Raw genomic sequence first — 12,987 nt, forward strand, 5'->3', positions numbered from 1 at the left:
CTTTTAGGATCGAGATGAGAAAAACATTTTTTACAGAGAGTGGTAAATTTCTGGAATTCCCTGCCACAGAATGTAGTTGAGGCCAGTTCATTGGCTATATTTAAGAGGGAGTTAGATGTGGCCCTTGTGGCTAAAGGGATCAGGGGGTATGGAGAGAAGGCAGGTACAGGATACTGAGTTGGATGATCAGCCATGATCATAGTGAATGGCGGTGCAGGCTCGAAGGGCCGAATGGCCTACTCCTGCACCTATTTTCTATGTTTCTATGTTTTGTTTTGAGGAAATCAAGAAGCTGAAGTAATTGAGGCGGATGTGGGACATCATATTCACAACAGAGTAAGATTTAATTTAGAAATAGAACTGAGTAATGGAGAATACAAGTATGGTATTGGACTGGAAGCTGTTAATTCTAATGTGCAGCAAAGATTTTAGTTTGTGTTTGATCATGCATTGTAGGCGTTGTTGGCAAAACCAGGATTTATTTCCTAACTGCAAATTGTACTGAGGAGTCGTGGGTGTGAAAATTAGGTTTAAGAGTTTTGTTTGGAAGAGGGAGATGTTGTAGATGTGATGTGTATGATTATTCAGACGATGTTTAACATAGCAGCATGCTCGTAGTTTCTTACAACGATTCAAATGTATGTATTGAAACAGTAATGGAAAAAAAGATGTGCAATGGTCATGAAAAGTAGCTTACAGGAGGGTTCACAACATAGCTCTTTGCGTACCTGATGTTGTTATTTTGATCTGCAGCCCACAGACATGTTTCCTGGAAGCTTTTCTTATAGCGCGATTGCATTTGTGTTTCATTCCTTCCTGCAACTCATTAAAGCTTTTTGAGCAACCATCTGTGTTGGTAATTTATTCCACATATTTGCCACATTCTTTGTAATAAAAATAAGTTCCTACATTTCTTATTTTGTTCTTTTGATTTGTGCATGTGATGTCTCATGATCCTGCACCTGTGATTAAACCATATAACCATATAAGAATTACAGCACGGAAACAGGCCATCTCGGCCCTACAAGTCCGTGCCGAACACTTATTCTCACCTAGTCCCATCTACCTGCACTCAGACCATAACCCTCCATTCCTTTCCCATCCATATACCTATCCAATTTATTTTTAAATGATAAAATCGAACCTTCCTCCACCACTTCCACTGGAAGCTCATTCCACACAGCTACCACTCTCTGCGTAAAGAAGTTCCCCCTCATGTTACCCCTAAACTTCTGTCCCTTAATTCTCAAGTCATGTCCTCTTGTTTGAATCATCCATACTCTCAATGGGAAAAGCTTTATCCACCTCAACTCTGTCTATCCCTCTCATCATTTTAAAGACCTCTATCAAGTCCCCCCTTAACCTTCTGCGCTCCAAAGAATAAAGACCTAACTTGTTCAACCTTTCTCTGTAACTTAGTTGTTGAAACCCAGGCAACATTCTAGTAAATCTCCTCTGTACTCTCTCTATTTTGTTGACATCCTTCCTATAATTGGGCGACCAAAATTGTACACCATACTCCAGAATTGGCCCCACCAATGCCTTGTACAAATTTAACATTAACATTAACCAAGCCTGGATTTAATTCAAGCCTTTCTCAATTATGGTGCCATCTTAAGCTTTATTCTTTCAGAGTGAAAAGCCACTGAGTAGCCATTCATTTCTCTTTCACTTGGTTCTGGCATCAATCTTGCTGCACTTATGTACCTGAACATCACTTTAGGCCACCTTTACCCTTGCTTATATTGAAGAATTGGATAAGGATTGTGAGTGTAATCACTGAATTTGCTGATTCGCAAAACATTTGGAGTTGTACCCAACAGCGTGCAGACTGAGACAGCAGTCTGAGTAAAAGGCAACTTGTCTCACACCAAATGATTTCAAATTCCCATCCTCTTTTCAAATTCTATCATGGACTTTCCCTCCTGTATATTAATCTTATTTCCTCTTGCATTTCCCCTAAATCTCTCCATTCTTCCAGTTGAACCTCTTAACCTTCCCTAGTATTCACAGGTCATGGCTTCAGCTGCTTTAACCTCTCCTACTCCATTTTGAGGTTCCCACCTGCTTTAAGCCGACCACTATCAGCTTGGTGCCAAAGAAAAGCACGTTGGCATGCCTTAATGATTACCTTCCAGTGGCTCGGACATCCACCATCATGAAATGCTTCGAGGGGCTGCTCATGACGTACATGAACTCCAGCCTCCCAGACAAACTTCATCTGTAGTTATTTGCTTATCTTCGCAACAGGTCTAGGAAAGACATGATCTCCCTATTCCTACACTTATTCCTGGAACATCTGGATAACAAGACACCCATGTCAAACTCCCATTTATTGGCAACACAAGGATCTGCTGATGCTGGTTTACAAGAAGGAAACCACAAAGTGCTGAAGTAACTCAATGGGTCAAACAGCATATCTGGAGGACATAGATAGATAGGTTAAATTTCAGGTCTGGACCCGAAGAGTCATCTACCCCTCCAAAGGTGCTTAAAGTACTCAAGATGTTTGAGATATATAAGTCTGTCCCACCAGATCAAACAATTTCTGGTTGAATTAAAGTCCTCTCTACTCTTTTGGTTTAATTTAAAGTCATCCAAGGCCACTACTAGATTTTATCCTTTGGTTTCTAAAAGACTGAAGTACCAGTTCTATTGTGACTTTCTTAAAAGAGCTGGAATCGATTCGTATGCAAAACATAAAGCCTCTGTCCCACTTAGGAGTCCTAAACAGCAACCTCTGGTGACCTTGCCCTCCACCCAAGGTTTCCATGAGGTCACCGGAGGTTTTGGGCACTCTCCCTAATGGTCGAAAATGGTTTCCACGTGGTCGAGGCTTCATCTAGGTTGCTGCTATTTTTCATCATGATTAAAACCGGCCTCGACTAAAAATAGGTTGCCGTTTTAAAAATCGATAATTTTTTAGTCGCAGGTCTAGTCGAAGCTGGTTTTCTTCATAGTCGAGGAAGGTTTTCAACATATGCGTGGGAGGTGGTAGGAGGTTGCAGGTCACCTCGACCTTGATTTCTTTTGGGTGGCGGGCAAGGTCACCAGAGGTTGCTGTTTAGGTCTCCTAAGTGGGACAGGGGCTTAAGAAAACCAGAGTGCTGTTGTTTTCAAGGTGCTTGTCCCTCATATCCTGACTTTTAACTATCTCCCCCACAAAAAAACTTGTATTATCCGATTGTTGATGTTTGTGGAATCTTACTTTTCCAACATTACAACGGTAACTATAGTAGAGATTGTTTGATACTTTGGGATAATCTGAGATTGTGAAATAAGTCAATTGGCGAAAGGTTCTTTGATTTAATTATTGTTTTTTTCCAGACTGGCAGTATAATTTATTTTTTTCTGTTTATTTTTTATTCACAGGATAAAACCAGAGTGGTTTCTCCAATAATTGATGTTATCAACATGGACAACTTTCAGTATGTAGGAGCATCTGCTGATCTGAAAGGAGGTGTGTACAGTGTTACAAATTTGAGCGTTAATTATATAAAAGCTGATAACATAACATTTTAATTGGCATGTAAGTAGCAATTTTAAAACAACCAATCTTTCAAATAAAAGCAGAAAATAATGGAAATATCAGTGTAATGGCAATTTCTTTATTTTCCAATGTCCAACTTTCCGTTGCCATTACTACACAGGTAAGTGGGAATGATCTTATGAAGATTAAAAAGAACAGATCTTCCAGTCGTTATTCTTTACTGAAGTAGTTGTACAAACAAAGAAATGAACATACCAGGCCCTCCTTATTCTCATACAAGCTGTAACTTTCTGTTCTCTCCCATCTGGTGAGAACTGTGTACTCTCCAGCGATGCCTGGTCTGATCACTCCCTATCCCCTAAGCCCATATGTTACGCCCCTCTATCATCAAATGACCGCCCTAAGTGTCCAAAATAATACTGCTAGAAATATCTAGACAAAATAATATAAGATGCCAACACTAACTAGTCTGAACATAAATGGCTCCTACAATCTGCAAATCAGACTGCATCTGTGGAGAGAGAAAATTAGATGTTTCTTGTCATTTGAACTAATAAGTGTTTCAACTAATGATGAACATTTGCAGAATTAGGGAGAGGCTGGATGAGAATTGAGAACAAAGATCTGTAATAGAGGATAGGAGTGATTAAATGACAAAAGGCGATTATAATAAATGTAATGAAGCAATTATAAAAACAGAAAATAGTCCTAAGAGAGGCTTAGATATTTCCAAGAGAACTATTATCATCGCTGATGTTTGTGAAAATTCAAAGTTGAGGTTTTGGACTGAAATCATTTCCAATGTTGAGGTCCATCAATTGTCTAATTGAAATATCATTATTAATAGACATATCAGAGGATGCTTTCGATACATGCAAATTTCAGTTGAAGGTGTGAGATTCACATGAAGAACATAGATGAGTTGGTAAATGCACAACAAACATCCATCACCATTCTAAAACCAAATATGAAAAAGCAATTTTCTACTTTTCTTCCTTTGCTGGAAAATAGGGCAAAATAAAATGTTCCAAATTACCGTGCCCCCTTTTTGGAAATATGAACATAAAGCTCACATACTGATGAGAGGAAATCAAAAATGTGTAATGCTAACTAGAAGTACAATTAGTCACATCTAGCCTCTCCCCCCACATGCGGCATTTGTTATGTAATGGACTGTAGTGTTCCAGAGTAAGTGAAGCTTAAGCAGAGATTGTGAACATTCAGAGTACAAACCATTGATTTGTGAAGATGACTGGAATGAAGACAACTATTACATCAGTAGAATGTAAACTTCAAGAAAGGGATGAGAGTGGACATTTTGACTAATTTCCCTCTAATCGTGACGTCTAACTATGTGCATGCAAACCCATCCTCCTGGTCACTTCTAGAGTGAGAGAAAGGGAAACTGATTAAGGAAAATAAGTTGTAAATCGAGTAACTCAATTATAATTATGGATATCCCATAGTTCACCATCTGTACGACATGCCTCCTTTCCCTGGAATTCATCCAGCTGCTTTTGTGGAACATGAGTTATTGTATTTATCAAAAGATTAGTAACTTAATACTTGAGTCAATGATTCCCTCCGAAAAAAGTTGTATCTAACATAGATGTATCTTCTGTTTGGTTCAAATTTCCTCTATCTTGCATTTTGTCCAACCAATAATTAATTCCTTCATTATCTCTAAAATCACATGGCAGATTCCATCTCCCTGTGCTTCCCTACTTATGTCTCTACAGCGTCCTTCACGACTTCTGAATGCCACAATCATTTGCAGCCAGTTAAATACTTTATTCCACTGTAGCTAAACACTGCAGTATTGGATTAATTGGTTACATCCAGTGTCTAATATAGATAAAGGCCAATTCAACCAACTGATCTGTGCCAGTGTCCACACACTACATGAGTCTGTCCCATCTACTTCATCTCATCTGATAATGATGTTCTTCCCTTCTCCCTCTTGTTTAACAAACATCACCTTAAATGTGCTTACTCCTTGTGATGGTGAGTTTATATTCCTACAATTTTCCGAAGACATTTTTTTTTTCTTAATTCCCTTGAAATTTGTTGTGACTGACTTCTACTACTGCCAGATTTCATTACTGTGAAACGTTTGATATAAGATAACCCATTGCCCCTGATAGCTATGAAATGCTGGAAGAAATCAGCCAGAATGGTTTTGATGAACGCTCTTCGATTTGAATTGTTAACTGGTTTTTCTTCCACAGATGCTGCTTGACTGGCTGCCAATTTGGCATTTGCCTTTGGTTCAGATTTCTGCATCTGTAGTTTTATTTTGCTTTCTATATTATTTACCCTGCTTATTTGCATATCCAATTCAAATATGAAATGTTTGCTTTTTGCTTTCTTGATTATATCCTTCAAATGAAGTACGTGCCTTTAAGATTGATACTGTGGCAGCTCATTGCTATTCTAGACTGAAAGTCACCTTAATTAATTTACACAACTACAACAAATGTGCATTAAATGGCATAATTAAAGATTTTCTCTGAATAATTTAAGGTGAGAGAAGTGAAATCCGCTGAAGCAAATGGAAACCTGAAATAAAAACACATTCTTGAAATACTTACTGGAGCAGGTAACAGTTGTGGAGAGAAAACTAGATATGACATTTCAGTTCAATGAGCTTTCATCAGGAAGTGCAGAATTGTTCAACTACAATTGTTGAATAGCAGCCCTCCTTGCCCCCATAGTGGACTGACTGTAATGCATGGTTGATCCACATCCAGTGATTGTAGTGTGAGTCGCATGATAATTTCCAGCTATTTATTTCAATTATTTTATTTTCAGGCCTCTCTTAACTACAATGTTCAATCACAGGATCAATCGCAGCCATTTAGCTAAACAGCTAGCTTCATTTGAAGGAAGAGTGTACACTACTTTAGCAGCATTGGTGACGGGAATGGCCAGACATCGTATCTGAGTTGGGACTCTTTCAGACTACTTTAATTTACCCCACAACTCTCTGGGAAGTGTTTCCCATTGGTGGATAGTTCACAGATTTAAAGTACAGGCATATAGAAACATAGAAACATAAAAATATAGGTGCAGGAGTAGGCCATTTGGCCCTTCGAGCCTGCACCGCCATTCAATATGATCATGGCTGATTATCCAACTCAGTATCCTGTACCTGCCTTCTCTCCACACCCCCTGATCCCTTTAGCCACAAGGGTCACATCTAACTCCCTTTTAAATATAGCCAATGAACTGGCCTCAACTACCTTCTGTGGCAGAGAATTCCAGAGATTCACCACTCTCTGTGTGAAAAATGTTTTTCTCATCTCGGTCTTAAAAGATTTCCTCCTTATCCTTAAACTGTAACCCCTTGTTCTGGACTTCCCCAACATCGGGAACAATCTTCCTGCATCTAGCCTGTCCAAACTTTCTCACAGAGCATGGATCTGGAAATTGCTGTTTGTAAGGGTGCTGGAAGTTGAGGTAATCCAGCCTTTCAAAAATGAAGTGTATCGCTATTTGAAAATAATTTACAGCAAGAGAATAGAGGGGTGGGACTTATTGAATTGCCCTACAAAGAACTGCAACATTTGAAAAAAAAAAGACAAAGTGCTGCACTGACTCTACGGATCAGGCAGCATATCTGGAGAACATGGATTGGTGATGGTTCAGATTGGGACCCTTTTTCAGTCTGAAGGGTCATAACCTGAAACATCACTCATACATGTTCTTCAGAATTGCTGCCTGACCTTCTGAGTTCTCTTATTTTTGTAAACCAGCATCTGCAGTTCTTTGTGTTAGCAACATTCTTGCATATATTGAGTTTCCAACCTAAAGAAGGCTGAATGGGATCCGTCTGTGCATCAATTGCTGGGGATTATGGAGGAAGGGAATCTGAGCTGAGGAATGACACGGCATTCATAAGTGATACGAACAGAATTAGGCCATTGGGCCCATCGAGTCTACTCCGCCATTCAATCATGGCTGATTTATCTTACCCTTTCAACCCCATTCGCCTGCATTCTCCCCATAACCCCTAACACCCGCATAAGTGATTCTTCATTGGACGTCTAGGTGGAGGAAATTGAGAACAGGAGCAATGTTCTGCATCTGCAGAACTAGACCAAAAGGTATAGAATCAGAGAGCCCGATAAATCATTGCTACGACTCGTGTCCTGAACTGAAAAAAATAATTCCATCAGTCCATTAAAAATCTGCAGCTCAGCTACTGCACTGGTGTAATTGTGAGGCATCAGGCTGCAACTAGGACAGATATGATAGATATCACAAGAAAGCAATCTTTAACAAGGGAATATAAAATGTCAGGATACACAAAAATGCTGGTGAAACTCAGCGGGTGCAGCAGCATCTATGGAGCGAAGGAAATAGGCAACGTTTCGGCCCGAAACGTTGCCTATTTCCTTCGCTCCATAGATGCTGCTGCACCCGCTGAGTTTCTCCAGCATTTTTGTGTACCTTTGATTTTCCAGCATCTGCAGTTCCTTCTTAAACAATATAAAATGTCGTTAGCCCTTTCTGAGTAAGACCATCAGTACTGGTACCGCAATTTCTGGCCTGCTGTGAACTTGCAAATGTAATTATAAAAGGACTGGACAAGCTAAATGCAGGAAAAATATTCCCAATGTTGGGCGAGTCCAGAACCAGGGGCCACAGTCTTAGAATAAAGGGGAGGTCATTTAAGACTGAGGTGAAAGAAAATAAAATTCACCCAGAGAGTTGTGAATTTATGGAATTCCCTGCCACAGAGGGCAGTGGAGGCCAAATCACTGGATGGATTTAAGAGAGAGTTAGATAGAGCTCTAGGGGCTAGTGGAATCAAGGGAGAAGGCAGGCACGGGTTATTGATAGGGGACGACCAGCCATGATCACAATGAATGGCGGTGCTGGCTCGAAGGGCCGAATGGCCTCCTCCTGCACCTATTTTCTGTGTTTCTATGTAACTGAAGTAGGTGGCAATGAGGACATTTCCTTATTGAAGTCTGGCACCTTGCACAAGTGTCTGAACAAGTGTCTCAACCCAAATTGTCTCCTGTCCACGTTCTCCAGAAACGCAGCCTGACCCACTGAGTTAAACCAGCACTTTGTGTCTTTTTTGGTAAACCAGCACCTGCAGTTCCTTGTTCCAACTTTGCACATTGTCCTTCACTGAGGATAAGGCAGGAACACTGTTCCTTTAACAGCTTGGATAAATGCAAACTCTGTGTTCTTTTTATACACAGTATCGTCTTTTCCAGCCATTTATCCTGCTCTGTGTAACTCAGCTCATTACTGCTGTTACACTGACTCCAAGCAGAGCAATGCCCTAAAAGGTAACACCCAATTACAACAGCCAAATGGGACCAACCAGTAAGTTATTGACAATTCCTTTAAGCAGAAGATGGTTCATTCTGCTAATAAACATGTGTTGAGGAATGTGAGGTTTGGATAGGTGTTTACTGGATTTCTAAGGCAGAAAGGTAGAATTAGCATCCATCTGTTGTCACACTGTTTGACATTATGGCCTGTCTATTTGCATTCATATAACAGAAATCCACTACCGATACTAATGGCTTCCAACACATTTTATTGCATAATTCTTCAAGCTTTGGAAAAGTGCCATTATTGAGTTTTAAAAGCTTTTTTGGCACTCAATAAGCAATATAGCTAATAATCACAATTTCTCATCTTAAATGTCTAGTCTATTAATATATTTTGGATAAATGAATAAAACATTTCAGATGTATTCTGTCCCAAATAATGTCTAGCGTTTTCAGTTTCCTACCCCTAACCCTGAAGTAAATATTTTTCGAACATGATCTATCAGCTCAGATTTATCATTTCCCTCACTCTTGTAATTTGCAGGATTTGACTGGAATCTGGTCTTCAAATGGGATTATATGACTCCGGAGCAAAGACGAGCTCGTCAGGGCAATCCAATCGGCCCCATTAGGTATGTAAATCAAAGAGTTGTCCTTATTTTCTGGTATTTTATTACAGAACAATACCATGGCGTGTGGGTAAGTCACATACAACATTGTTTTGGTTGTCGAAGGCAGAACAGTGTTCGAGTGAGGTTTTTCTGATAGGAATCGTGGAGGTTTGTGAAGTCAGTGTTGTGACCTTGTGTAGGAAGGAACCGTAGATGCTGCTTTACACCGAAGATAGACACAAAATGCTGGAGCAACTCAGCAGGACAGACAGCATCTCTGTAGTGAAACGAATGTGTGACGTCTTGGGTTGAGACCCTTCTTCAGTCTGAAGAAGAGTCGAGGTCCGAAACGTCACCCATTCCTTCTCTCCAGAGATGCTGCCTGTCCTGCTGAGTTACTCCAGCTTTTATTGCTGTGACCTCTTGTTTGTGATATGTTTAAATAATCTGGATGAAAATCTAGGTGGTCTGATTAGTATGTTTGCAGACAACATGAAAATTGGTGGAGCCAAAAACAAAAACTGCTGGAGGAACTTAGCAGGTCAGGGAGTGTCTGTGGAGAAAATACACAGACTATTTTTCGGGTTGCAACCCTTCAGACTGATGGAGTAGTGGGGCGATAGTTGGTAGAAAGAGGTGAACCCTAGAAAGTTATTGTTTTAGAACGAGGTGATGGGTGTGAATCGTTATGAATTAGGCACATTCCCTTTCTTTTTTTGTTTAGCTCTACTTCTTTGGATTTTTAACTTATTTCCTTTCCCTTTCTAAGGCCCTCTTTTCTTTGGGGCCTGTTATCTTTTCTTTTTTCTTTTTTTCTTTTTTTTCCTCACATTTTCAAGCACGCAGTTTACTTAAAATCATCATTCATTTAACGGCAACTACTGCGGACTACACTTCACTACTATTCTCATTCTTCTCTTTTTCTATTACAGCTTAAAGTTTAAAAAAAGGAGAAGTTGTACAGGAAATGTATTATGTTGTATATCATGATTAAGATGTATGTACAATGCTCTTAATAATAAAAAGAAAAAAGAAAGAGGTGAGGAGAAGGGGTGGGGCAAGAGTGAGTTGATGGTGAGGGATAGATGTATCCACCTGACCTTGGTACTTTGGTGTGCCTTCTTGAGCCAATACTATTGAAACTCTGGGAAGTGCGTGGTTGAAATAACAACTCTTCATGCTGCTATTTGGTATTCATTTCCTTAAAAAGATCACGGGTTCATTCACTACGTTAATGGGCAAAAATAAAACCCTTAATTATTCGGGAAAGAATTGCTTTTCCCCACACTCTGCAGTTATATTCCTTGTCAGGTATTCGCACAATTCCAGAGAAAAAGTACTGTAGGAACCCAGGGGACCAGGCAGCATTGTGGAAGAAATGGACACATGATTTTGCGGGTTGGGACCCGTCTTCAGTCTGATAAGCTGGAAGAAGGTCCCTGACTTGAAGCGTCGCCTGTCCATTCACTCCACAGATGCTGCCTAACCTGCTGAGTTTCTCCAACACTTTGTATTTTGGTCAAGATTACAGCACCTGCAGTTTCTTGTGTCTTCACCCAACTCCTCTTTTGCAAGTATAAAGTGCATTGTTGCGTGTATTGGTGTGTAAATGTATAATACGTTGTATTCATAGGACGCCGATGATCGCTGGAGGTCTCTTTGTGATGGATAAAGCTTACTTTGCGGAGCTTGGAAAATACGACATGATGATGGATGTCTGGGGCGGAGAAAACTTGGGTAAGTGCCTATAAAAAAGTCTTCAGCACATTAAACATTCAGATTGAAATTGAAGGACAGTATGAAGAAGGTTGTGGCTTTGCTAAACCTGGGCGACACGGTGGTGCAGCGGTAGAGTTGCTGCCTAACAGCACTTGCAGAGCCAGATACCCCGGTTCGATCCCGACAACGGGTGCTGTCTGTACGGAGTTTGTACATTCTCCCCGTGACCTGCGTGGGTTTTCTCCGAGATCTTCGGTTTCCTCCCACACTCCAAAGACGTACAGGTTTGTAGGTTAATTGGCATGGTCAATGTAAAAATTCTTCCGAGTGTGTGTAGGATAGTGTTAATATACGGGACTCGCTGGCCGGCGAGGACCCGGTGGGCCGAAGGGCCTGTTTCCCTGCTGTATCTCTAAACTAAACTAAACTAAAGGAATATTTTTTAAAATGAAAGTAACTAGCTACAGGATACTGAGTTGGATGATCAGCCATGATCATATTGAATGGCGGTGCAGGCTCGAAGGGCCGAATGGCCTACTCCTGCACCTATTTTCTATGTTTCTATGACAATATATGCCTTCAATGTTGGTATACTCAAAAAGCTGTAGTAACTCAGCGGGACAGGCAGCATCTCTGGGGGAAAGGAATGGGTGATGTTTCGGGTCGAGACCCTTCTTCAGAATGGTTAGGGATAAGTGAAACGAGAGATATAGACGAAGATGTAGGGAGATGAACAATTAATATTGTAGTATTGTGTACAGTTTTGGTCTCCTAATTTGAGGAAGGACATCCTTGTGATTGAGGCAGTGCAGCGTAGGTTCACGAGATTGATCCCTGGGATGGCGGGACTGTCATATGAGCAAAGATTGAAAAGACTAGGCTTGTATTCACTGGAGTTTAGAAGGATGAGGGGGATCCTATAGAAACATAAAATTATAAAAGGACTGGACAGGCTAGATGCAGGAAAAATGTTCCCAATGTTGGGTGAGTCCAGAACCAGGAGCCACAGTCTTAGAATGGGAAGGCCATTTAAGACTGAGGTGAGAAAAAACATTTTCACCCAGAGAGTTGTGAATTTGTGGAATTCCCTGCCACAGAGGGCAGTGGAGGCCAAATCGCTGGATGGATTTAAGAGAGAGTTAGATAGAGCTCTAGGGGCTAGTGGAATCAAGGGATATGGGGAGAAGACAGGCACGGGTTATTGATACGGGACGATCAGCCATGATCACAATAAATGGCGGTGCTGGCTTGAAGGGCCGAATAGCCTCCTCCTGCACCTATTCTCTAAGTTTCTAAGTCTAAGGTTTGTTTCCGAGATGTGCTTTGAACAATTTTCAGTTCAGATAATTTAGTTTCACTGAGTTCGGATGCAGCTGCAGAAATGTCAAAAACACCTGCATGATGTCTGGGATTGTTACTTCTGGTCCAGTAGCTATATGAAAGTCCGTCTCCACTATTAGCAGCACTCTTTGTGACGAGGACATCTGAATAAGACTGATCCCACTCGTACTCACACTGGCTGTCGTTAAGCAACGCATACTTGGAGCTTTCTTTGCTGTAATGGAAGCATGCCACTGAGGGCCCATTTGGTATTTTGATGCGCTTGTGGAGTTAACAGCTTTAAGGATTTCTGGGTTCTCCGTTGAAGTTTCCATTGCCAAGACAAGCCAACTATTTGGTTCCTTCTCTCACAAAGAAACAAGAGTCTCAGACACTCTGAAACACTCCAAAATGACCGGGCTTCATAGAAGAAGATTGAGGGGGGATCTTATAGAAACATAAAATTCTTAAGGGGTTGGACAGGCTAGATGTAGGAAGATTGTTCCCGATGTTGGGGAAGTCCAGGACAAGGGGTCACAGTTTAAGGATAAGC

General features: G+C 40.7%; 1 protein-coding gene across 2 annotated transcripts in view; it reads left to right on the forward strand.

Moving 5' to 3' along the window:
• Window positions 1-12,987, forward strand: part of galnt2 (polypeptide N-acetylgalactosaminyltransferase 2) — a 72,931-nt gene that overhangs the window by 44,300 nt on the left and 15,644 nt on the right. For both annotated transcript variants that reach the window (XM_033021828.1, XM_033021829.1), the window contains 3 exons: window positions 3,373-3,460; window positions 9,329-9,416; window positions 11,029-11,132. In XM_033021828.1, the coding sequence (XP_032877719.1) occupies window positions 3,373-3,460; window positions 9,329-9,416; window positions 11,029-11,132 (280 nt within the window). The remainder of the gene's footprint in view (window positions 1-3,372; window positions 3,461-9,328; window positions 9,417-11,028; window positions 11,133-12,987) is intronic.

This window comes from Amblyraja radiata, chromosome 5, assembly GCF_010909765.2.
Source record: "Amblyraja radiata isolate CabotCenter1 chromosome 5, sAmbRad1.1.pri, whole genome shotgun sequence".
Taxonomy (NCBI): Eukaryota; Metazoa; Chordata; class Chondrichthyes; order Rajiformes; family Rajidae; genus Amblyraja; species Amblyraja radiata.